Consider the following 25,792-nt stretch of genomic DNA (forward strand, 5'->3'; position numbering starts at 1 on the left):
CACTTGGAAGGACTTTTTTCTTCCAAAGAAGCTTCCACAAACTGCCAGTCCCGTGACCTGTCCCTGCTCGGGTGGTGGTAGGCGGGTTTCTATACAACGTCATCACAGAGATGCGTGTGCAGCTTGGGGGCAGAAAGCATAGCATGTCGAGGAGTTGACAATGTTAAATAATATTCCGAGGGCATCACATGCCTTTACTAAAAACAGAGATTATGGATCCAGGCCTGGTGGGCAAAAACATTCTAGTAACACAGCGCTAGCAGAGCAGAGGGTGGTCATGGCGAGCTGTCATGCTCCACAGATCGATAAAAATGAACTGATAAACAATCGATCGACCGACACGAAATGTTTATATATATTTAACGACTACGCCTTAAAACTTAGAAGTGAGGCGGGTCGAAATTGCTGTAACGTTACGCGATTATGGCGGGTAAAATGTCGTAACGTCGTGGCAGCTGCTCCTCCTCCCCTGCGGTCATAACAAGAAGTGGTCATCAAGAGGGTCCTCTCTCAAGGTTCCATGGTGGAGAGGAGGTCGTGTTGCTCTGGCTCTATCTGTTTGGCTCGGCGAAGAGGTCTTGTTGCTCTGGCTCTATCTATTTGATGTGAAGAGGAGGTCATGTTACTCTGGCTCTATCTAATTTATGTGGAGAGGAGGTTGTGTTGCTCTGGCTCTATCTATTTGGTGTGGAGAGGAGGTTGTGTTGCTCTGGCTCTATCTGTTTGGCGACGCCGGGAAGCTGCTTGACATGACATCCTGGATCCACCTTCTCACATATGTTTACATTATATGTATTGATTTTTGTCATATGGATTGTCTATATTGTATTTTCATTATGTTGTTACTCTGTACACACGACATCTATTACACGTCTGTCTTTCCTGGAAGGGGGATCCCTCCCCTGTTGCTTTTCCTGAGGTTTCTTCCATTATTTTCTTTTTTCCCCTGTTAAAAGGTTGCGTTTTTTTGGGTGGGGGGCAGTTTTTCCTTATCCAATGAGAGGATAAGATGCATTGTAAAGGACAGAGGGTGTCGTATCCTGTACAGATTGTAAAGCCCCCTGAGGCAAATTTGTGATTTGTGATTTTGGGCTATACAAATAAATTGACTTGAATTGACTTGGCTCACGTAATTTGAACAACCAAACAGACCCTGGTCCCCGTAGTCAAATCACACTTATGCCTGGTCTAACGTTAACCATTTCATAACAGATGATAATGATAAACAAATCTCAAGCTAATACGTCATACGATAATGGTATCTGGTGGTCGGAATCTGCAGGGGTCTAGTATAGTCAACAAGAATGAACAAACAATGCAAAACATACGTTGATTATAACTGGCTGCCAAATGCGGTTTTGCCCCCTGAATGTGCACGCACCCAGTAATGTTTGTATACAAGAAACCCGTCTATAGGCTGCTGTGCTGGTACGGGCTGGCATGGTCTACTCCACTCAATAGTACTAACAGGCAGCGACTCTGACAAGGCACAATGACATCTGTCTGAGGAAACCCACACCACTGCATCAGCACTACTGGCACCCGGGCAGGGGCCCAAGCTGGCACTCCCAGGACAAACAAAAGCCCATCAGGCTGACGATCTGCCTCTCTGTCTGCGCAGCGTCTTCCCTCCACATCTTTCTTTGTTCAAAATGTTTCTCATGCTTTGTACACAAACCAGATCTTCACAGGGAGCTTGTGACGTCAAAGCAGTTATGGCTAAAACTGGTGGCGCCCTGTATGATACTGATATGGCAAGCATTGAAAGCAGAGGAAAATCCCTGACAGGAGTTCAAAAAGAACAAATATACGATGCTACATTCATCATCTGAGAGATCTAAGGCAGGAAAATCAGACAGCATTACTAAAGAACCTCATTATGATGCAAACGCCATTTATTCTATTTTATCTCACCCTTCTCAATAGCCCATATGGCAGCGAGTCCGAACAGAGGAAGACACAGGGAGACCTCACGCTGGGCAACCGGCCACATCAAAATTCCTCCATCTGTGGTCAATTGAGTTTGTGTGTGTGTGTGTGTGTGTGTGTGTGTGTGCTGGTACCAGCCTTCAATCCACCTGTGTCCTAACGGTGCTAGCCCTCATATCACAGCCAAGATGCCCAACCACTGATCCCCGGAAGAGTGATTATTGTCCAGGTTGGAGTGGACATGGCGGGATTGCTGGTCAAACTTGTGTCCCAAGAAGAGAGAAGAGGCCTATCGAGGGTCCCGGGTGACTCATGCCCGGGGTTCTTTATCGGCGACGGGAGGTTAAACAATTTCAGTTATGTGTTATGTGACTCCAGGTGTGTGCTGGCGCTCGAAATATGCTCAACGGCATGGGTTGTAGATTAAAAACAATAAAAGAATCTGTCATCAGTTTTCTTTGTTATGAAAAAATATAATTGATGGAATTATTCGAGAAACTATGTGAAACATAAATCAAGTCAACTCGAGAATTAAAGATAATTAATGTTGCCTGATGTCATCAGCGTCAGCTAAATCAACGTAATGTAATCTTGTGTAACTGTTATTTTATACAATTCATAGTTTGTTGCAACCCAGTATCACACTAGGGGCTGGGCAATTTGGAGAATATCAAATATCTCAATATGGATATTGTGACGACATTGTAGGGTTGACTGTTGGTGCTTTGACAAAATATTTACACAATGAGATTTTTGATAAATAATTATCATTAATGTGGATATAAAGAATGATTGGGTGAAGGCAAATAATAGAACAGCTAGAACAGTCTGATAAGTTCTGAAAATGACATCACTTTATAGTAATGCACTAAATGCAGCCTTTTAAACAAGAAAGAGACAACACTTATGCCGTATTACGATATTTCCGATATCCAAAATCAAACATGAAATCTCTTCTCATATCACGATATCAATATAATATCGATATATTGCCCAGCCTTAGTCAGTGTCATGTGAATATTTCACCCGCGTATCAAGGTGCAGTACCGGCAGGGGGCAACAAAACCACTCGCTTAGCCTCTTAGTTAGGTTTAGGAAAAACGTCATGGTTGACCTTAAAATAAGTACGGAAACAATATGTACGGAAATAACGTAGCATAAGGATGGAAACACATCACAAACTTCACTAAAAAACACATCACAACCGTCACTAACGTCACTAACGTCACTAACGTAACTTACAAACCACGTGTCTCCTGGTTGAAAGTCATGTGTTTGTTGGATCTATCCACCTCCCCCTCCCTTTTTATTTATACGTCACGTCACTCTAAGCGTAGCGTATTTTCACGGATGCATTTACATTGCAGTCAGTACAGACTACAACGGCATTCTTATTGCACGATTTTGCCTTGTGCATTATTGTTTCATTCACACTCCTTTCTGCAAGTTTTTAATACTTGGGACTTGAAATGAAAAACAACCAAAATGATGCATTCTTCTTGTAAACCAATCAGTAATAAAACACGGTAACTCACTTTGATTTGACCACTAATCAAAATCTGATCATCAGTGTCTGAAACACGGCGGATGGACAGATGGGACAGACAGTCCTCCGTCTTCCTCTGATTTCACTGTGGAGGACACAAATCATGCATCTTGACAGCAACCAGACGTACAAGATAAGCAGTTTTCATGCTGTCTGAAGCAATCAATTTAAAGAGAATTAAAGAGCTCAGTGATTATGATGAGAGTCTATTAAAGTAAAATAGCACTGTAATCAAAGTGATTTAGAGATTCGGGGGTGTTACGCAACACCCTCCGATGCTAACAAATACATACATGCATGCAGGTGCACAGACACGTGCACGCACTCGCAAACCGATGGATAAACATTTCTGACGAGATTAACCAACAGTTGGGCGATGTGAACGCTACACGCATGAACATGAGAGTGGAAAATACACATGGGGGAAACTGAAATGGAGTGCACTCTAATACAGCCTGAAGACAAGAATTAGAAAAACGGAATGGGAGGAGGGAGCAGCTGCTCAGGCATACGAAAAAAGGAACTCCAGAAATTAATTGCTGCAGATCAGGCAGCATAAATGTCATATATCAGAAATTGTATTACTGTAGTTTGAATCTACTCTAAATTCCAAAGCCAAGAACCATAAGGGAATACGTTGATGTCTATTTCAGTGAACCGGAGACTGTTACAGACCACACACACTCTCCTTTCCTCTCTGACTCCGAGTCCAATAAACCAAGGTCATGTTACTTCAGTCGTCTGCAAGGATCTTCAAAAGACACACAAAATTAACAACTAATATAAATCGACAACAATGATTTATTATTTGCTAATAACCAATCTATGGCATTAATATCCCTAATATGAGCATGTGTTGAATAAAGACATTGGATGGAATGGGATGCAGTCACACTGGAATGCCCACCAGGCTCAGGCTATTACCAGTGAAATACACTTAGAGGGTTAGTTTGGGTGTTTTGAAGTGGGGTTTTATGAGGTACTTATCCGTAGTCAGTGTATTACTGTACGGTAGCTGACGGTCGGCACACCCCCAGCTTGGAGAAGGAGACAGGAGTTACCGCACAGAACCAAAGCAATGTACTGCTGTGGAAGGGGCTGGCAGCAAAACGTATTTAAAAATCAGAAATACTTTGATTATTTTGAGGATTATTAATTTTAGCCACCTAAAAGAAAGGCCCACCTAAAAAAGAAAAACAATATCAATTCAAGTGTACGCTATATTTAGAACATTTTCAGTGCTTTACCTTGCCGTCGGACAGTCCTTTCCGACGGGGAACTGAAGCTGTTGTATCAAATCTGTGCTCTCACCAATGCCACCAGACTCCATTGAAGAAAACTGTAATTTTACCTCGCAGAACACGGCGGTTGCTGGTCTACCGTTGCCCTCAATCGGTTGGTTTGTTTGTGCTACTGTATGACTTTGGTGAATGCAAACTAACCAAAGTCACAAAATAACACAAACTAACTAACCGATTAAGGCAACGGTAGACCAGCAAGCGCCGTGTTCTGCAAGGTTAAATTACAGTTTTTTTTCAATGGAGTCTGGTGGCGTTGGCGAGAGCATAGATGGATACAACGGCTTCAGTTCCTCATTGGAAAGGGCTGTCTGACGGCAAGGTAAAGCAACAAAAATATTCTAAATATAGCGTACACTCAAATTGATATTGATTTTTTTTAGGTGAGCCTTTCTTTTAGGTGGCTAAAATACGTTTTGCTGCCGACCCGTCCACAGCAGTACATTGATTTGCTTCCGTGCGGTAACTCCCGTCTGTTTCTCCAAGCTGGTACCGTCATCTACTGTCAGTAATGCACTGACTATGGATAAGTACCTCATACAACCCCACTTTCAAAACACCCAAAGCTTTACCTTTAATGTCTGACTGACACCATAATTTCCCAAAAGTGGATCTAAAATAGTTCACGAACTCCATCATTCTCCACCGTAGACCGTTGACACTCTCTCACAATGTAGATTCTCGACTGTCAAAGTTCAACTTGTATAACAAAACACACATCCATGTCGATATTTCCAGGGGCCCAGTGATGCAAAGGCTGACAGTCTGGGGTTCATATATTGCGTTTTATCCAACTTAAATGGAGTGACACATCATGCTCACCTCCCCATTTTTTGCCTGTCAGTCATCTCTACCGCAATGAATAAAGCTCTGCACCAGTACAACCTGTCACGCTGTCACTCAAAACGCTTAAAAAAAGACTTCACGTCACTATTCAGGTGGAGCTGGGGAGGGATTCCTCTGTCTCGTTTGATTTTTCTGTCTAATCCTTCATTTTATGTGGTCTCTTTGTTATCTCCCTGAAGTGGGAATCACATTTTAATTAGGTCTATCCTTGGTTAGCGGTTCATCTTTGCATCTCCCCTGTCCTATGTGCTCATCCTATGGGCTTTGCTTCCTTGTCAGACACTCTTAGTCCCCGCTCCCTGTCACAATCTAACATCTCCCCCCATCTTGTGCCATCTTTTCATTCTCTAACTGCTCCATCTCCACTCACAATCTTGCTCTCCCGCTGCTGACAACAAAGAGCGCCCTGTCTGACAAAACCTGTTTTCTGCAGATGGGAGAAACACAATAATCAGCTACAACAATGGGAAAATAAAGAAAAAAGAAAATGCATATATTACACAAGTGCAAAGAGCCATACCCATATACATGTACAGCCAGTCTGTACATGTATATGAGTGACCAAACCTATCTATTGAATGGGATGTTGACCCCCGGGCGCTGTTCTGTCTTTCAGAGGTTGTTGTGGGTTTTCAGCTTGAGTGAAGATAATGGTATTATATGAAAACCTAAGGAATCCATTGGTACCAAACATGTCATGCTACATTGTCGGGAAGAATGCTAAATAACGCTGAGAAGTTACGCTAAGTTTTGACGAGGAAAAACTGACATGGCCATTTTCAAAGGGGTACCTCAAGATTTCATTGTAGTGAGACCATTTTTTTAAACTTGACCTCATTGTATAAAATGACAGGTTGTGACCTCTAGGATAATCAAAGCCTCGTGGAACTTTACAGCCACAAACTAGAAACCTAGGGCATTCAGAGGATGTATAGCTTTTCTAGGTATATTGACAATAAGGGGGTTTCTGAGGAGTTTCCAGAACAGAAGTTCTTGCTAGTCAATCCCCGAAAAATGGAATTCTTGCAGAAATCTCCAAATGTGAAGAGTTTTTGAAACCAAATCACAGCAAGGCTTTTTCTATGGTGTTCCTCAAGGTCTCTGTGTCTTAATGTGGTATTTTGGAGGGATTATTGATCATTTTTATCAATTCTCAAGTGGTAGAAAATGGTTAAATTTAGCAACAAATCTTTGTAACAAATGGTATCAACCCAAAAATTGCTGCAACAATTTATGAGACATAACAGAGCATGGGAATGTCCATCATAAAACCTATATCATCATGTTCTATGCTCTTATACACTTGCACAATTTATATTAATAATTCTTTATTTCTTATTAATGACTAGACCAACTTGACACACAGTGCTGAGCTGCAACTTTTCAATTCATCTTCAGGTTCTCAGCTTTCAGAGGATGTACACCACTTCTATGTGGCATCTACTGTTGATTATTTATCTACCCCTGAACATCCCCCTTTCCCCATCCCTACCCCTCTAAAAAAAGAGGGTGGAATGGTGAGGGGTTAAGCAATCTCTGACCTCTAAAGGGCCAGAGGAAGCTGCTGCGCTACTGGCAGTACGTATCCTTTCCTATACACCCACCAACCCCTCCTATCCTTGAATAGTGGTGTCACTAATTGACATAAATAAATAAACATTTGCAAAACAGATGAATAAGCTAGCTAATGAGACCCAACACAATTGTCTGGTAAAGAGGCGATGCATCACAACGCAAGCTACTAGACTAATAATAGAACTTTGTCATCTGCTGTTTTGGCGTGACGGTGACACATTTCTAGCCTTTGATCCTGCAACATTTTGCAACCGGGAGTGCTTGGGATTGAAATAGTTTCTTTTTCCTCACTTTAAAAAAAAAAAAAAATCTCCGCACTCAAGATGTACAGCCCCATTGACAAAAGGTACGTCTTTGTCTTTTTCACTGACACTGTGACAAAGTGACTGTCAATGCTGATCAACAGCTCTATCAAGTCTTGGCTGATGCATGCCCTATTTTGTGCGGGGCAGTAAAAAGCCTTATTGCATACCGTTAATAAAATGCACAAAAGGCTCTTAAAAACACATATTAATACGACAAACTAATGCAATACAAACATCAGGCTATCACCATGTTAAAGTGTCTAATCCAGAGAGCAGTGCAATGCAAACTACTATAATGACTGGAAATGCACCATGTGAATCACTTATCATAGTGTGTTACAAGACAGGTAATGGATTATGTTTGGCAGCTTAAGGCGGCAAAATTATTATTATTATGATACACAGTTCACAGAATAGCAGTTACAGCTTATACTATCTTTTTTTATTTTTTTTTATTAATTTAGACCTATGCTGAGACCATCACTGTTCAGCCTGTGGATTGATTACCGTGCCTAGAAAATTATGGCTCCTGCACACCTAAGCTGCGGCGCAACTCGGGTCCAGCTAAGCGGTGAGTAAACACAGTGTTGTCTGCACAGATGTCATGGTTCAGATTTATTTAGAGGGCAAATGCTCCATTAGTTGGGCTTTTTAATTAGCACACTTGTGAGAGAGGGTCATTAAGGATGTCTGACAGTGGACCTGCTGATGAGGAGGATGGAGACACTGCTAACTCCGGCCCTGATCCCACACACACACAGACACACACACACCCTCCTACATGAGATCTGCTTAAAAACCAATAACATTTCACACAGTCATCGACAAGCACAGCAAGTCAGCGTCACGGGTGCCACAGCGTTTCCACTCTAAAATGGCCACGGGAGCACAACAACAAATCTTCCACAAATGCCTCCATCGCCAACAACACCCCACACACACACACACACAAACACACACACAAAAAAGAGCCTATTTACATTTTACATATTCATAGGGAACAAGACAGAACGGAGAGGATTGTCAGCGTACCGTTTTCAGGGTGCTCGGTCTCTCCAATGCTGCCATCTGGAGTGGTCCTCTCGTAGTGGTCCTCAGGCAGGGTCAGGGGTCCGATGCGAGGGCCAGACGACGACTTGCTGCTGGGAGTCTCCGATTCCTCCAAGCCGCTGTCATAGTAGCTGTGCTGAGAGGCGTCCTGCAGGTCCTGCACGGGGTTGGCGGTGGAGAAGGTCACTCGCCGATGGGGATGCTATAAAAACACGGAGACAACAATCTTCAACACGAGGAAAGTATTTTTTCAACTACACTTTTCCTCTTGTTTGATGCTCCCCGCGGAGACACCCAGCAGGTTGCGCGGTAACAGTTGCAGCTCAAAAAGCTCTGCCATTGAAGACTGCCGTCTGATTTGCGCTGGCCTCATAAAGTTCACTCTTCAAAAGTCAGAAAATAGCATTAAATATTAAACACTCTTAAATATTAAACAGTCTTTTGCACTGTTATTGTTCTGCAGATTATATAAGGTAGGAATATATGAAGAGAGGGAGGTTACGGACAATAATGAGAGTGCAAATTAGCAGCAGCAGAATAAATTGAAACAAAAAAAATTCATATACTATTGAAATATCCCATACTATACCAAAACATTTATATACCTAAATGTGGGACATGTCTTTAAATATGCTGTCTGATACTGTCCTGTATATGTGAAGAATGATTAACATATATGTGTATGCTTTAAATAATGAATAAGACGATGTACTGTTCAAGAACTTGTTTAGATGAAAGTGTCGACACTAGGGCTGTCAAAGTTAACGCGATAACGCGTTAATGCAAATTCGTTTTAACGCCACTAATTTCTTTAACGCATTAATGCAACTTGCGATTTTTAGGTTGGAACTTAAGGAATCCATTGGTATCAACCACGTCATATTAGCTTGTTGCAGAGGAGGATAAATCAAAACTCAAAACGTACGCTAAATTTTGGAGAGGAAAAACTGTCATGGCCATTTTCAAAGGGGTCCCTTGACCTCTGAACTCAAGATATGTGAATGAATATTGGTTCTCCCCTTTACAGAAATGACTACTTTATGATAATCCCATGCAGTTGCGCCAAATGTTGGCGAGGAAAAACTGTCATGGCAATTTTCAAAGGGGTGAAAATGGGTTCTATGCCCACTTTATGATCATCACATGAAGTTTGGGGCAAATCATCGTCAAGTCAGCACACTGACACACTGATACACATGTTCTGACACAATCATATTTTTTATGCTAAATGCAGTACCTGTGAGGGTTTCTGGACAATATTTGTTATTGTTTTGTGTTGTTAATTGATTTCCAATAATAAATATATACATGCCTTTGCATAAAGCAAACATATTTGTCTACTTCAATGTTGAGAGTATTAAATACTTGACAAATCCCCCTTTAAGGTGCATTTTCAACGGATAAAAAATGCTTGATTAATTAGCGATTAATCACGATTACCTATGGACAATCATTCGATTAATCGCGATTAAATATTTTAATAAATCACTATCAAATCGATTTTAAAGTATCCTGGCATGTTGATACTGTGCGTGATGTGCAACTCATCTAAGAAAATGAAATAGCTTAGATCCAGGGTGCAGAATGTGAAGAATTTCATTATTAGTCTTCCATCTTATCAAGAGCTCCAGATGGAGGTGGAGTACAGAGTGTACAGAAAAAAATAAAAATGTACAAATGTCATGTGTATTATTGTCAGTCGTTTATACAATTAGACCCAGTTACATTTATATATTCTGACACAAATATTTGTAGAAATGACAAAATGTTATATAACAGATGTGTCTTTTTTCCGTATTGGGATTTAATATAGATACATTTTTTAGAAGGGTGTTTTAAACCCAATTATTGTACATGTATTAAATATTTCTTCTTCCCTTTTTCCTCTACCTTAATGTAATGTGATATTTTTGAACGTAGGTGAACACTTTGACCTAGATAATAAAAATATTGTGGCATGGAGTAGTGTGCAGGCGTTACCTTTTTCTTTACAATTAGACCCAGAACATCTAATTAGAAAGAGGTAGACTATGTAAAAAGCTTTTTATGTATGGAGACTATACATTAGCACAAAGGTGAAAGCAAACATTATAAAAAAGGGTCGTATGGTGGCACAGAAAAGTGAAAAGTATTATCATTGCTGTTATTATCATTATTAGTCAGACAAAAGTTTAATTTTCTAAATCCTCCGCCGCCAAATGAATTCTGATGACAATGATTGGTACACTAATCAGTAGCCCCAGTGAGCTACTTCCTATCTCCATATTTTAATATTTCCCTTCTACACAGCTTTTGATGTTTAACCGAGTGGAAAGCTAGACAATATTTCTGCAGTTTAACTAAAAAATAAAAGGAATCCCAAGAAGATCTAAATAAGGCTAACAAGAAGAACAAAACAGAAATATAGTTTTGTGACAGTCACTATTTTGACAGCATTAGAATGTTAGATCTGCTGATGAGATTTTATAAGAGAATAAATGAATGAATAAAAACACTGATGAAATCCTGAATTTGATAGCTCGAAGAGGAGCAGAGCGACAAATAATAAATCATTCCAACATCACACCCTTTATCAAATTGAATGGCTTGTAAATACAGTTAGGAGACCATTAAACTTCCTCCACCGAAGATCAGTTTACTAATGGCTACTTGCCACCGATCCACAACAGAAAGATGACTCCTTACGGCGCGCGTGCAATCATACTCCCCCCCCCCCCCTACCACCACCACACACCACCCACCACCCACACACATGAGCACCTCTCGTAAAAGTCAGGAAAGCACTGATACAGCAGAACAGGCCTGCCTCTGCTGCACGAGTCAGCCCGGATCAATACCACGGCTCTGTGCTTTCTACCATTCAACCACTTTTCTGGCAAACAAATCCATGCTAGAAATCATTCCAACCATCAGCCTTTTTAGTCCATATACGCACCCAGATATTGAGAAATGCTTTTAGAGCACGGGTAAGTGCTATCAACACCGGGTTGTTAATGCCGTTGGTGGGCTTCAAAATATTTCCAGAAACCTGTTCATCTCCCCATCATCTCGACCAGTCACATTTTCCCTCAGATGCATCTCTCGCTCTTTCATCTATATAATGGTTATGTGAGGGGTGCATCATGCTTTTTTTCTCCCAGCAGTGCTACTACATCGCTACATCAATAACTCACACATAGTTTACAGCAAGAAAGATGTCTTGGACTTTTTTCTGTTATTTTTAACATTTAAAGTGGCAGTAGGCAGAATGTTTTGGGCATCGTTGAGCAAAAAATCCATAATAACCTTTCAGCATATTATAATTCAAGCGTTCTGAGATAACTAGACTTGTGCACCCCCTGATAGCTTTGTTTTCAGGCTTTAAAAAATCTAGCCCGGGATAGGAGACTTTGGCCAATCACAGGTCGTTTCAGAGAGAGAGCGTTCCTATTGGCTGTTCATTCAACGAAGGAAGCTGTCAATCACTCGTGAACTCCGATCAAACGGTCAAACTGGGCAGCGCTGATCAAATATGAATCAATATTCTGTTACTGTAATGCTTATTTCTCACGTAAAATGTTTTCAGAAACATCTAGTGTACTGCTTAGCTGTAAAATGAGAACGTTTGCTCCGGCTGGTGGGCGGTGCTTGGTATTTCCTCAACTGATCTCAACATGGTTGGCCGGGTCACAAACTTTCTCATTTTACAGCTAAACAGTACACTACAAGATGTTTCTGAAAACATTTCAGGTGAGAAATAGGCATTACAGTAACAGAATATTGATAAATATTTGATCAGCGCTGCCTAGTTTGACCGTTTGATCAGAGTTTGCGAGTGATTGACAGCTGCTCAGAGACGGCAAGGCTCCAGCTCGGCTCCGATTGGTTGCTTTCCTCCGGTCTGTGAAATCCTGCAGATGCAATTAGGAGCACCGGAGGACACCGGAGGACACCGGAGGACACCGGAGGACACAGAGGCACATGATTTTTTCTTCAGATTACCTCTCTCATGCACTACTGTCAGGATATAGTGACATTTGCTCCATTTCTACCAACTGCTGCTTTAACTGAAACTAAATTTTCAAACAAAAATGAAAGATTCTTGAAACTAACCGACTTTTCACGTCATTGTTTACGATAGTGATTTGTACGCTTGGTGCACAAACAAGAAAACGAGGGCAATGAGAGGGTTTTGTGGAATAAAAATACGACATTTGTTTTCTTTCTATTAAACATGCTCTTTGATTCGTGCATATATACACAATAAGTAAGTAAGAACATCATCATCATTACTCACACAGAATGTAATTAATCTAATTCAAATTCCAACAATACAACAGTACGGATTGTGAAAATGGACCAACTCTTCCGTAACGCCACACAATAGTGAGTTATTCTGCTATTGTTTCTGTGCTACTTCAATAAACTTGCTATTGACCCACGAGGCTGGGTCGCCAGACATGATGTATTTCAACGGTTGCGTTCCGAAAATATGATCAGGAGGTCGCTGAGACAGTTTAAATGTTAGGGGGCATTTAGTTGTTTAAATATGGATTCTTGCTTAAACTCTTCCTGAAGGCATCACTCCAGAGAGTCAGCATGTTTCCTGGGTATGATAACTAGCTAAGGCTGCAGAGATGGGAAATAGATTCTCCTTTTAGTCAGAGCACAAATCCTTTGCCAGGGCCTTGGGGGGCTGCAGGGATGCGGCAAGACGGAAGGATGGAAAGGGGAGGCTGAGCAGGAGTGGGGAGTTGGTCAGGCAGACACGGACGGCGCTTTGGCTGGAGGGGACAAGCAGAAGGATTAGATTCTGGGAGACTGGAGGCGGGAGAGGGGGGGATTGTTTGGGCATTGTGGTAGGAGTAAGAAGCTACGGGGCTGAGAATGAAAGAGGGGACATTTACGGTGACATCTGAATTCATAGCCCCATTTAGATTGGGCTAAAATGGCCTCATTTATACGCCTAATATTACAATCCCAACGCAGATGGAAAGATACAGCGAGATTCCGGCTTTACAAGGGGACCAGGACACATTTTAGAGTAGCAATAAACAGCAATCATCCACTCCCTATACCTAAAGCTCCTGTAGCCCTTCGGAGACACTTTTTTTTTCTGTCAGACTGCCAGAAATATTATATACAACCTACTGCCTCCAAGCCACATATGGATACAGCTGAATATTTCCACTGCTGCCAGAAAGCCAGAAAGAGACACTGCCAGCTAGACAACAATGTCGTTATCGCTTCAATTCATTACTGTGTGCATGATATGACGAGGTACAGTATTTCATGGTCAAGTGTCAAATGGAAAGTGATCACAGTACACTGGTTTGTTATATGAATTGCGCCAATTTCCCCTTTATACAATGACAAATCAGCTGTCCTCCGCTACATAAAAACAGAAAATAAAGAGAATGGCAGCTGCTGTATGTCCGCCTATTTGCCGCGAGCTATTCAGTGCCATAGATCTTACACTTATCTACACACCAACTACCCCATCACCATTGTGCTGCTTTACTGTCTTGAACATAATGCATATGACAAAACAGCGCACTGTTTCCCTATACTGAATGACAACCTGTGCCTTTATTTCCTGACTTCTCTGGATTTTCAGTTGACAAAATATCATATTAAAAAGGCCTTGTCACAGGAAATAAAACATTCTTCAGGCACTTAGGCACAGCGAAGAGAAAAGGTACATTAAAAGCCTTTTGATGTGCTTGTATTTGTGGTTGTTATGTAAGCGGAGGGTACTCGTTGTTAACAGGAGAACTATTGATGCAATACAAAAACCTGTATCAGAAAAGACAGTGGCTCTCTTAAGCACTACACCGGGGGTACACGTTAGGCATGCATGCCAATAGAGTGGTGCAGGCATGGCTTATTTTTGTAGGCCAACCCGGAAATTAACATCGCCCTGGGTTCCCTCAACTAAATCCCAATGGGATTTTTTCCATTGGATTTCAGATTATTGCAGAAAATAGCACACGTTTATGATACTTACACGTTTTGTAAGACTTCGACTTCGAGACAGGGGAACTGGAAGTGCTAAAATGCTAACATTTGCGGGTTTTAGGACTCATTCCTGCAAGACTCTATGGTGGCACGCAGTAACTTAACCAATGGAACACTAGCAATAAGTGTGAAAGAGAGTTTTTTGGAAATTGCCCTCTCATCTGCATGCCAAATTTCTTTTCACTCTTTCCCAGCCATTGACAGTTGTGCAGCCTGTTAGTCATGGTCGTTTTTTTCCACCCACCCGCATTCGGCAAAGACCCGCCCTACTCTGCCTCTGATGGGCTAGTATTCTTTTGCAGAATTAGTTAAAGGTCTTATTGATAACATTTTTAGGTAGACGAATATTTAAAAAATAAAATAGTACATCCACAGAACCTTTAGAAAGGTGCCAAATAAAAGTATGGCTTTTCCTGAAAGGAATTATTATGATTGTGAATCAATCTTTTTAAAAATGTTGGCGGGTCCAAAAAGAATGTTTTGATATCTGACATTTGGTTCCCACTTCTAACAAGGCCTGTGAGCCAACAGTAAAACAACGTTGGCATCACATGGTATCTCTGGGTCGTCAGTTAGTGTGGAAAAAAACAGATAAATGGCTGAGATTGACGGTAAGTGCCTGGCAACGACTTGTTGTGAAGTAAATGCAATTGAACGAGGGAGGGAGAATGCAAGATCTAGTGGCTGAATGTTATCAATAGCACCTTTAAGTTTATTGCTGATGAACAAGTTTGGGTTGGTAGGGTTAATGATTTCAACTCAGATGTGGATGTTTTCATAAGGATGGCAGCCTTCTTGTAAAGCGCTCTCATATATAATTACAATCTCCTGATTATGGGAGGAAAAATTATTTTTTTTTAATATTGCTATGCACGTTGCCTTTATGGATGAAATAAAATTACAGATCCGTTGGAGATTTTAAATTTTGATGTGGGGCCATAATTAAACTTAATGTTAAACTTAATGTTGATATGGTACACTGATTAACAAGAAACATTAAAATGGCACTTCATCAAAAAGGTTGCCGACCCCTGCACTACACCTTCTCTCCCTCTCATCCCTCCAATTGATTTGTACAAGCCGACATAAAATATATAGACACACACATAGAGCATGCATCTATAGGATGAGTAATAAAGACCACACTTCAGTTATTGGTGGATTTTGCAATGTCTGAGTTGCACTTGCTGATGACTATATACCCGATAATAAAAACAAGGAGATACCACAAGACAATATGACATAACTTAGCTTAAAACAACAACAACAAGGAGAGATATAGACTGAAGCAGATACCAGTAATGGATGATCTACGTGAGTTAAATCATGAGCTTGACGTTGAGACTGGCAGCCCATATCAGACTTTTGGCTGAGACATCAAAATAGATATTTCATTTTATCAAATCAGATTCACACCACATTCATGGGCAGTTTGATATCTGATTTAAAAATTGCCCTTTACATCAACCCGCAATTTGACACATATCAGTGACGTCACGTCCAGAGGGCTGTTAGCTGGCTGCGGCTGCTGCAAAAAAACATACATCAACCACCTCTGTCACTAATGTTGTCTGGTGTGATGGAGGGCTTCTGCACTGAGACTAGATATTGCTATGGTGTGAAGAGCGAGAGGATACATCTCCATTATTCACCCAGCCTGCAGCTTGCTGTTTTGTGCCTGTATTGGGAAAAAAAATGCACCACCACCAACACCGCCAGTTTGCGAATGTGCTCACGCCTATGTCGTTTCCACAGCAACTGACGCAGATGGGTTATTGTTAATGGTTATATCTAATCACTTGCAAATAAACAGTCTGGACAGTCTGTCCTAAAGATTGGATTTGAAATAAAAAATAATGCATGTGCCTGCAGCTTGAATGAAGGAATAAAAAGGGGGTTCCTCGGGCAAATGGCTGCGCCTAAGCAACGAGGATAGCATTCTGGTGACTGCGGAGCATCAATATTGCCATTGCTGATTTGCACCGCTGATCCCTGATGGGACGGCAGACCCCACTGCTGTCTTGCTCTCCCGTAGTCCCCAGTCCACTGTGAATGCCCTGGAGCTACCTGACACCACTCTGCCGTCAGGTGCCCTGACATCCAGCCAAGCCTCGCTGATTGCCAGTGCGTATAGGGCTGCTGGTACTTATGCAGATGGAAGAAAAAAAAAGCTTTTCCATCGTCTCTGCCACTTCTCGAGCTGACTACCAGCAGAGTTGCAGGTTAGATGCAGTGTTTGAATGTCTATCTCGTGCATCCAAGTTTGTGTTTTTTGACTGATCTGCATGTGAACATTTGGTGATCAAGCTGGCGACTGCATTGTCTGTACTTTAACTACCTTGTAGAAATGATTCCCCGGCGTACTGCATTTCACAGCAAGTGGCGGCTTAATGGTTGGTGCATATGGTGGGGCTACAATCCATATAGTGTAGTGGCAGCAGGGTATAACAGGAATATTAACATAATAATAAAGTACACTGAATATATATATAACTCAAAATATATTATTATTATAGCAGAATGGTACTCTGGTGATTCTTCTACACCTCCATTTGATATGAATTTTAATAACAGATTTGAAGCTTGAGGAAGCATTTAATCTTTGAGGCATTAACCTCTGAATTTTAAGCCGAAGTGGCTGATACCCCACTTATAACACTTTGATCATATCGCCATTTATGCTACCCTGACTGCTTGCTAAAACAAGTCAAATATTGCATCATTTCTTATGAATTAATCATATTATGTTTTTTCTAAATCAATCCAGTTATCTATTTTCTTCCAGACACAAATAACAACATGTGCTAGATTGGTGTAGAGTAGTAAAAAAAAAAATACATAACGTTCTAATTGCAGTAATCTAAATGGTAGAAAATCATATTTTTTTCCAAAAGCTGAATCCAACAGCAGAGCAACACTGCATTTGAATAAAATATCTTGTTACTTTCCATGTCCAATGTGTAACTACGTATTTGTCACAGTTAGTTTGTTGCCAAATGTTTATTCAATTTTTTACAGAGTTATTGTTTAAACTGAGTCACTGTGACCAGTGAAACATGCTGAATATTCAGAAGTTCAGTCAGAGGTGCAAAGTACAACAAGCGCCTGAGTTTCATACCTTTGAAGAAGACACGTGTATGGGGAAAACACACTCATTGCTATGTTGTATAGCAAGTTAGGTGCAATGTGCTAGTAGAAAATATGGCTTCTGCAAAGACAGTTAGGTGCAGTATCTTTTCTTGTAATAAAAATAAGGCAGATGCTATTAGTACCCAGGTGGTCAGTAGCCAACAATATTATTTGCACCTGGTGCAAAATAGCGTAGTGTATATAGTAATATGTAATAGTGTATATAGCATGGCAGAGACAAGCACCCAGGTGTCCGTAGCAAACAATGCTATTTGAACCAGACCCAGGCACACATTTGATACTGTATGTATATGTACTGTATGTAGTAGTTTGGTTGCCTAAATTTAACCAAACTGCAACTGAAAAAAGAAAACAATAAGTCAACTTAATGTAAAAAATAGGCATCTAATGGGACTTAAACCCCGGCCCCAAGGTAAAGGTTTTGAGTTTAACCCATTAGTCCATTATAATCTACTCTCTACACATATGGGAGGCTTCAGAAGTTAAAGAATGTGTTTCACACAGAAACCAGTGGGCAACCTCCGGGTCTGAGAAGTGAGGCCAATGTGGAAGTGCCTTAAACTTGCATTCTTTCTAATAGCCAGCGGGGGGCGACTCTTCTGGTTGCAAAAAGAAGTCTGATTGTATAGAAGTCTATGAGAAAATGACCCTACTTCTCACTTGATTTATTACCTCAGTAGACATTGTAAACATGAGTTTATGGTCTCAATGGCAAGTGTCAAGTCTTCTTCAATACAGCATGATGTTCATTTAGTAAATGATGGTCCCATTTAGAGTCAAATAGATGATAAAGCAGGGTGTGCTTTAGGGCGTGGATATCTTGTGATTGACAGGTCGCTACCATGGCGTTGTCTGGTTTGGGAGTTATCCGTGTTTTCATCTTAGAACTTTAACCTTTTCAAAGTGTGTTTTCAGTTCATGAAAGTTAATTGTAAAATTTTTGGTCGCCTGTCTTATTCAGCGTTCCGTTGTACTTAGCTCCACCCTCTCGTGTTACTTCTGGTTGCAAAACAACAAGATGGCGAAAGGCAAATACCAAGATGGCGAAGGCCAAAATGCCAAACTCCAGGCTTCAAAACGGCAGTCCACAAACCAGTGGGTGACGTCAAGGTGACTATGTCCACTCCTGATATACAGTCTATGACAGAGACAGGCGGAGAGAGAGATAAATCTGTAAGGTTATGAGCACAAGCTGCGTTTCATTTTGTTTACAATGGAGTGCTTTTAACCGGTTGCAAAGCCAAACAGCTATAGTATACTTCACTGGAATACACTCAACTTTTCAAGCTGCAGGAAACCTATGTGGCCCTGTTTATCAATCCTGAGGTATATCGCATGTGTACTGGAGCTAGAAGCCAGACTTTTTTTTTCCTATTGAATCGCAGCCATGTGTCTCTCAGATATTATGAAATGGGTTTTCTGCCCATGTTAAAGGAAACGGCTGATGTCTCAGTGCCCCTGTGATATGAAAAATTCAATTTAAAAGGATGAGAGAAAGAATGGTGCACGGCCTATTTTCATTCCCCCCACATTGAGAGATATGAGAATGATGTTCTGTTGTGTGGAGGAAATGATGCCAATCGTGCTGCGGAGAAATTCCTTCATAATTCAATTCAATTTCTGTCTAAATCCCGATGGCGAGCTCCTCTGCCAAAAGAGAGGCAGAATGACAGAGACAAAAGGGTAGGGCTGGAGACTGAGATGGAGGAAGACGAGGGACTAAAGATTGAGACTGAAACAATGGAGAAATAGAGACAGAGTCGCAGAGAGCAGCCAGACTCGCTGAAAAGGTAAGAGGAGGAGACAGCGATACAAAGTGGAAGGGTAGAAAAATGTTTTAGTAATGATTCGTTTTGAGAACTGTGGCATTTTAAGTATAGCCAACTAATGTTCTTTAATCACCTCCGTGCACTGTCTGACAGAAGCAGAGAAAAACATTTTTTTGTTGAGATCCAACACGGAAAACTGCTTTTTTTGCGAAGAAGAGTTCAGATTAAACCTATAGTATATACATTTTCTGTTATTCCAGCTGCAGCATTAGTTCCGAAAATGTGCATGTAAACTCTTTGATAGCCTGCGAGAGTTCCCCCTCTGAGCGTGGGACTTAGAATTTCCATTTAGTTACAATCTTTGTGAGTACATCCTGGCTCTGGCATTTTGGGGCGTGTATGCAGGAATCAATGAGCTGCTGCCTCTGAAGGCAGAGAAAAAATGAGCTGCACCAACAAATATGACAATGAAGAAGTGCACCTCTCAGTGTATGCAGCAAGCATAAAACCATAAAGACCGGAGCAGTCGCAAAGGAAATGCATATGGAACTGTTTTTATTTTCCATTCCACCATTATGTCCTACCATTCTCATCCCATCTACTGCTCTCTCTTTCTCCTCTTTCTCTACAGGCACACACACCCACACACACACACACACACAGTTGTTTTTGTAGGTGCAATAGCTCCAAGGCAAGCAGCGTGGAATTGGAGTCTTCAAAGAGTCTTGGATTATCAAAGAGACACAGCTACCAGAAAACTAGGGGACACGCTGGAGAGGGGGGGAGGGAGGAACATAAGCGAGAGGCGGGGAGGGGGAAAGAGTGCAGAGGAGTCAGCATGGGTTTGGGTGGAGGATGAAGTGATCAGACAGGGGAGGGTTGGGGGGGGTGAGGGGTGGATAAAGACCAGAAGTCCCTTTGTTCGCGTACTGTAAATGGAGAGAAAAAAAAAGGGGCTGGAGTGAATGCATTAAAAAACAATCAGATAGACCTTAATGGTCTTGATAGGCAAGACTGAATTCGCATTCTTCACTGTCTGTGCCGCCGCCTATTCTGGAGTTTCTCTTTTTTCTTTCCTACACAGAGGATTTCATTTCAATGGGAGCACTGGCCTTGAAATACCATAATGTTGTCACAGTAAAACCAAGTATTACTGCAGCAAGACCCGCCATGTGTGAATATAGCTGCCACATCTAATGACAAATCTGACTGTTCACGCCATTCCATATGACAGGATGTGGGAGTGCTGGTGTGAATGCATCACCCTTCGACAAAAAGCTCTCCGTCAGCCCCCTCTGTCCCACAATGAGCTATGGATGTCTCTTTTTTTTCCATTACAAGAACACCTCTCACTATAGAACACATTTCAAGTCGGTGTATGAAACTGATTCTGGTCGGTTCGCCGCTGTCGGCTGCGGGGCATCATCCGGCAATGATCCCTGGCTGTCCCACTGCTGCCACCACACAAACCTCCCACCATCGCTGACCCGGTTTGAACTAAATTACTCATGATGAGAGCGTAAAATGCTCCCAACACACAATGTCAAAAACAAATCATAAGTCTAAAAAGTAATCTTCCTCTCGCTGTGCACTTCTTCTGGTAAAAAAAAAACACAAAAAGTGGTTATTGTGAAAGATGGGTACTTGTGTGGAAAAAAAATGTCCCCCCCTGCCTGCATCCATTTGATAATTTTGGGGAATGCCATAACATCTTTTATTCTGACAGAGGAGTACGAGAGTGAGAGTTGTGTCTACGCAGCACAAATTGTTGCATCCCCTGTGTTTGCACAGACCATGTGCAAAATGTTCGCTGCTGGTTTAATGGCATCAGTTAGTGAAGGCACTTGTGTACATGAACATAATCACAAAACACAAGAACCTCATGAACAAAATCCAAAAAGTAGAATCTTGACTGCGGTTTGTAAGCCACAGTTAGCTGATAGAATGTGTGGATAGAACCAGACTGGTCGTTCAGATACAACAAAACTGCATTGTGAATTGAGAGGGAAACCTATTTCGTCGCAGATTACGTTTTGTTTGACGTGTCAAAAAATCCATTTGTAATGATAGTTTGCGGAAGTCCACACAGGGAGGTTGGGGTGGTGGATGGGTCAACACATACTGGATTCTCACCCAGGAGATATAGTTTTCTTGCGATTTTTGTTTTGTTTTGTTTTGTTTAACTGAGTTTAAAACGTTAACAGGGTTGGATACAGGGTTGAGTAGAAGACGTGCAAAATAAAGAAAACAAATAATAAACCTACCATTCTGAGTATAGCAACTGTGCGTCAGGCTGTTATTTTAACAACCTTTTCACTCATTTAATTATCAGATAATCATTTTGTGTGTGCTACAGTCAAATTACAAATGATCCATCGGTAAACATCTCCAGCAGTATTTCTTTGAGTTTGTGTGGGTGTAGTGTAAAAGTTAACATAAGCCAGAGTTGATTAATAATACATGATATATTTTGCTTAATTGGTATTTTTTTCTGACATAATGAAATAAGATGATGGAATGAAGGAAACACAAATGTAATATGCTTTGGTGTCAAGAGAGATTTTGGAGGGGAGGGATGAGCTTTGGGGAAGCCAGAGAAAGGATCAGTGGTAGAACTTAATTGGGAAGGGCACCGGATTAAAATTTTTGATTGGTTTAGGGTTTAGATGGTGATGTCTTTCCACCGACACTCTCATTGTCTTAAACTGCGGGGACTAAATATGCTAATGTGAGCTCATAGGGTCAAAAGAAATGTTATAGAACGAACAGGATTTTGTAGAGTTGGGGGGTTTGAAAGGAACAACTACTCCCAACGGAGAAGCTAGAAGTACATAGAAGGAATGGAGGAGACATATAGAGAAAAGGAAGAAAAGGGAGTCAGAGGTACATACGGTAAAGATGGAAAGGAGCTGCAGAAGCTATTCTCTGCCACAATGGAAAAGAAAATAACTCAAAGAAGAAAAGATGGGGAAGTAAGACAAGATTTGACCAAAGACGAAGATGTAACGAAGACGAATAAATAAATAACAGCAGGAGAGTGAAATTCCACAAAAATAATAAAGTTAATATGACAAGAGGTGGACTTTTATTGGTGGTTACTCTTTGGGCCAGTCTGCAACGACTGAAGATGATTTTTCCACTTTTACGAGTCAGACCTTTTGACCCTTGAATGTAACAGAGCTTTAATAATGCACTACAAAAGTTTTATAATATCAACGCTGGGTTTTAAACACTGAATGGCTGTTAAATCTGACCCATGTCCATCCATTCCCCATCAGGCTTTAAACTGCTATTTTTCTAGTTTTAAATATCACATTGGCATTTATTGAAATATTGTTGCATTCAAATTATATTTGATTGATGAGTCGTGAGGATTGTGACCTCAAATGTACTTTTGTCCTTTTCCAACCGGCTGTGTTTTTTATTATCTAATATACTGTAGAAAGCACTATATTAGTGAAGTGTATGGCTTTATTTCCCCAACGTAAAGGGTTCACGTTCGGGTCGACTCATTCAGATTTAAAGTTTCATCAGTTTCTCTTTGAGTGATTAAGATCTATAAAACTCAGTTCATTTTAGTTGCTCCTTAGACCCGGACATTAACGCTCCCTCGGAGGCCAAAGTATATTTGCAGCCTAATTTCCAGCCACCATAACAACAGTTGCATTTAGGGGAGAACTGTTGTGAATTAGAGTGACTATATTGTACCTTGGAGTCGGGCCAGTGCGGCGCGGTGAAAGTGAGAAGCAGGAAAGACTCCAGGAAGTAGACAGATGATTAGAACGCTGTACTATTTACTGCACACAGACTGGCCTTTGTTCGTGTTATGGTGAGAGCTGGGTCTGTGTGGAAGGTTGCAGGCAATAGTCCCCTTTATGCATGCTATGTTTGCCTGTTTATATACAAATGCAATATAATATAAGATATGACCTTCATGATCACTTTACAAACTGCATGCACTATGGAAACACTACAAAGGCAGCAGGAGTTAACTCGTTCTTGTGAGAATCAATGTCTCCCACCATAACTATGGCTTCACAAACACGACGCATGAAAAACATGTTGACAGTGATTTTAATCCATCCAGAAATGCGGTTTCAACTTAAAACCTGACACCGCCTGACCTCAGCGGGATATTTTAGGTGGCGTGTATTTGAACCGCGCGACTCTCTCTACCTCTGAAACATCACAAGCTCCTCTGGTGAGAAACAGTCAGCGCTGCACTGGTGTAGAGTTCAGTGCTTTCAACGGGAGTGAAAGGAGCTGATTTAATTGGCTATGATAGCAGACAGCTCTTACCATGACTACGATATTATCCTAATCTGGCCCCTATTACTGCGCGGCAGGTAAAAAAATAGTTTGGTCAAAACTAAATGATTTAACAGTGCTAACTAGAAGCCAGCATCTGGGCTTGAAGTCCCTGGTTTTCTACGCCAAAAAAGCAAGAGAGAAATCAAGTTTTACATAAATGTCTGGAATTGGCCCGGAAAGTTTGTCAGATCACATCTGGTCATGCTCTGTAATGCTGCTGAGCAGACGCTTTGGCAGCTTTGCAAATTGCGATATCTGTGTGTGTTTGGCCTGTTTGGGTTCCGAGCGCTCCTATGGTCAATTGCAACTATATTTTCTATCTAAATAACGTCCCCGGGGCAAGTTTCCAATTCAATCTCCCAACAGCTGCGATCCTAAACACAACTGAATTAAAGGCGAGCAGAATTTAAAAGGCAATACTTTAACAGAAAAAGGAGGAAAGTCGATACATCGACTTCCCACATTCTGATGGTGAGGAGTGAGAGGTCAAAAAAACACACTCATTTGGACTGTTTGGCTGTATGCTGCTGAAATATATATCATCTTCTACCTGAAAGTTTTGCTTTTTTTCCATATCAATTTACAGCCTTGTCTGACATGGATTGTGGCTGATATTTGCAGTTTACAAAACATTTTCTATTGTTTTAAACCTGCGAGCAGTTGCTTCAAGTACTGTGAAAGCAATCAATATTTACTGTTTTTAAGCCCAGAGCAGAAGTTGCACAGTCACCACACCTTAATAGCTGTCTGTGGGCCAGTATACACTTTGTCAGTGTACTCGTGTCAGCAAGGAGTGGTAAGCTCATTTGAACAAGGTTTTTTGTCACGTACCCACTTAAATGTTCTAATACTTCCTGAATCACACATTGTCAATTAGCTTTTCTTCATATATCTCCTTTCCCCATTTCCTGTAATACTAGGGCTAATACTAGGGTTGGGACTCCCAATTTGATACTATCACAATACTCTGGTGCTGATTTGATATGTATTGCAATTTTTAAATGTTGCAATTATACAATAATTGCGATTTTTGCTTTTTGTCTTTTTTAACACTAGACCATGGGGGAAAAGTTAAATCACACACTACTAGGGACTTTTATTTTGGAAAATACCTAAATTAATACATTAAAAATGTTTGATTTTCAGCATGTATGTAGTCAGCGATGCCAGTCAAGTCAAATATATCAGTCATTGTCAGGCATTATTTATTAAATTGTTTCCAGCAAACAAAAAAATCAAAGAATAAAGACAGTCCCCTTTTTTATTTATATGGGACATGTAATGTTTTATACTTCTGGTGAATTTGATCAAATCAATCTTATTTCCATATATGTATTTTGTACATACAGCGCCCTTTGCTTACACCTTATTTTGAAAAGTGGACGTAGTCACGCATCTATACTTCCGCTAACTTCCCCAAGTCCGTCGCTAGCTCTGCCGTCAGCTCTGTTCTCTTTATACATCCTTGGTCAGCTCCATCGGGGCCATTTGAACGCATTTAACATAAGTGTCAGTATATTGGTGCTGAACAGTTGTAGCGTCGTCGACGGCCGGCTTGACTGCACCGCAATACGATAACGTTTCCTGTCCATGACAGAGTTAGCATGCAGCTTTAGTCATGATGTCTAGCTCTGCTTTTCCTGCCAATGTGTGAAACACAAAGTGTTTCCATACTTTATTGTATGTGTAGTTTTAACCACTTTGGATTTAAAATGTAAGGATGCAGGTCGTATCTATGCGGACCCTCCGCTATATCTTCTTTTTTACTGAGGCTGACTGCGGTTTGTTTTGGTTGATGGATACGGAACCAATATGACGTCATGTTACTCAAACGACAACAATAAAACTGGTAACTTCCTTCTACCTCCGCATAGACTCAAATGAAGCAGATATATTGATTCTAACATTCAACATTCTATTTCAAAACCGTAAAAAAAACGCGATACATACGTGAATCGACCCCCCCCCAAGCATCTACCAAAGTGTTTCTCTGAAAGACATATCAAGAGTTAATAA

At 41.0% G+C, this 25,792-nt stretch overlaps 1 protein-coding gene across 2 annotated transcripts in view; it reads right to left on the reverse strand.

The window, feature by feature from the left end:
* pcdh1a (protocadherin 1a) overlaps positions 1–25,792 on the reverse strand; it is a 116,622-nt gene that overhangs the window by 19,617 nt on the left and 71,213 nt on the right. For both annotated transcript variants that reach the window (XM_037748769.1, XM_037748770.1), the window contains one exon: positions 8,532–8,751. In XM_037748769.1, the coding sequence (XP_037604697.1) occupies positions 8,532–8,751 (220 nt within the window). The remainder of the gene's footprint in view (positions 1–8,531; positions 8,752–25,792) is intronic.

The sequence above is a fragment of the Sebastes umbrosus genome, chromosome 17, assembly GCF_015220745.1.
Source record: "Sebastes umbrosus isolate fSebUmb1 chromosome 17, fSebUmb1.pri, whole genome shotgun sequence".
Taxonomy (NCBI): Eukaryota; Metazoa; Chordata; class Actinopteri; order Perciformes; family Sebastidae; genus Sebastes; species Sebastes umbrosus.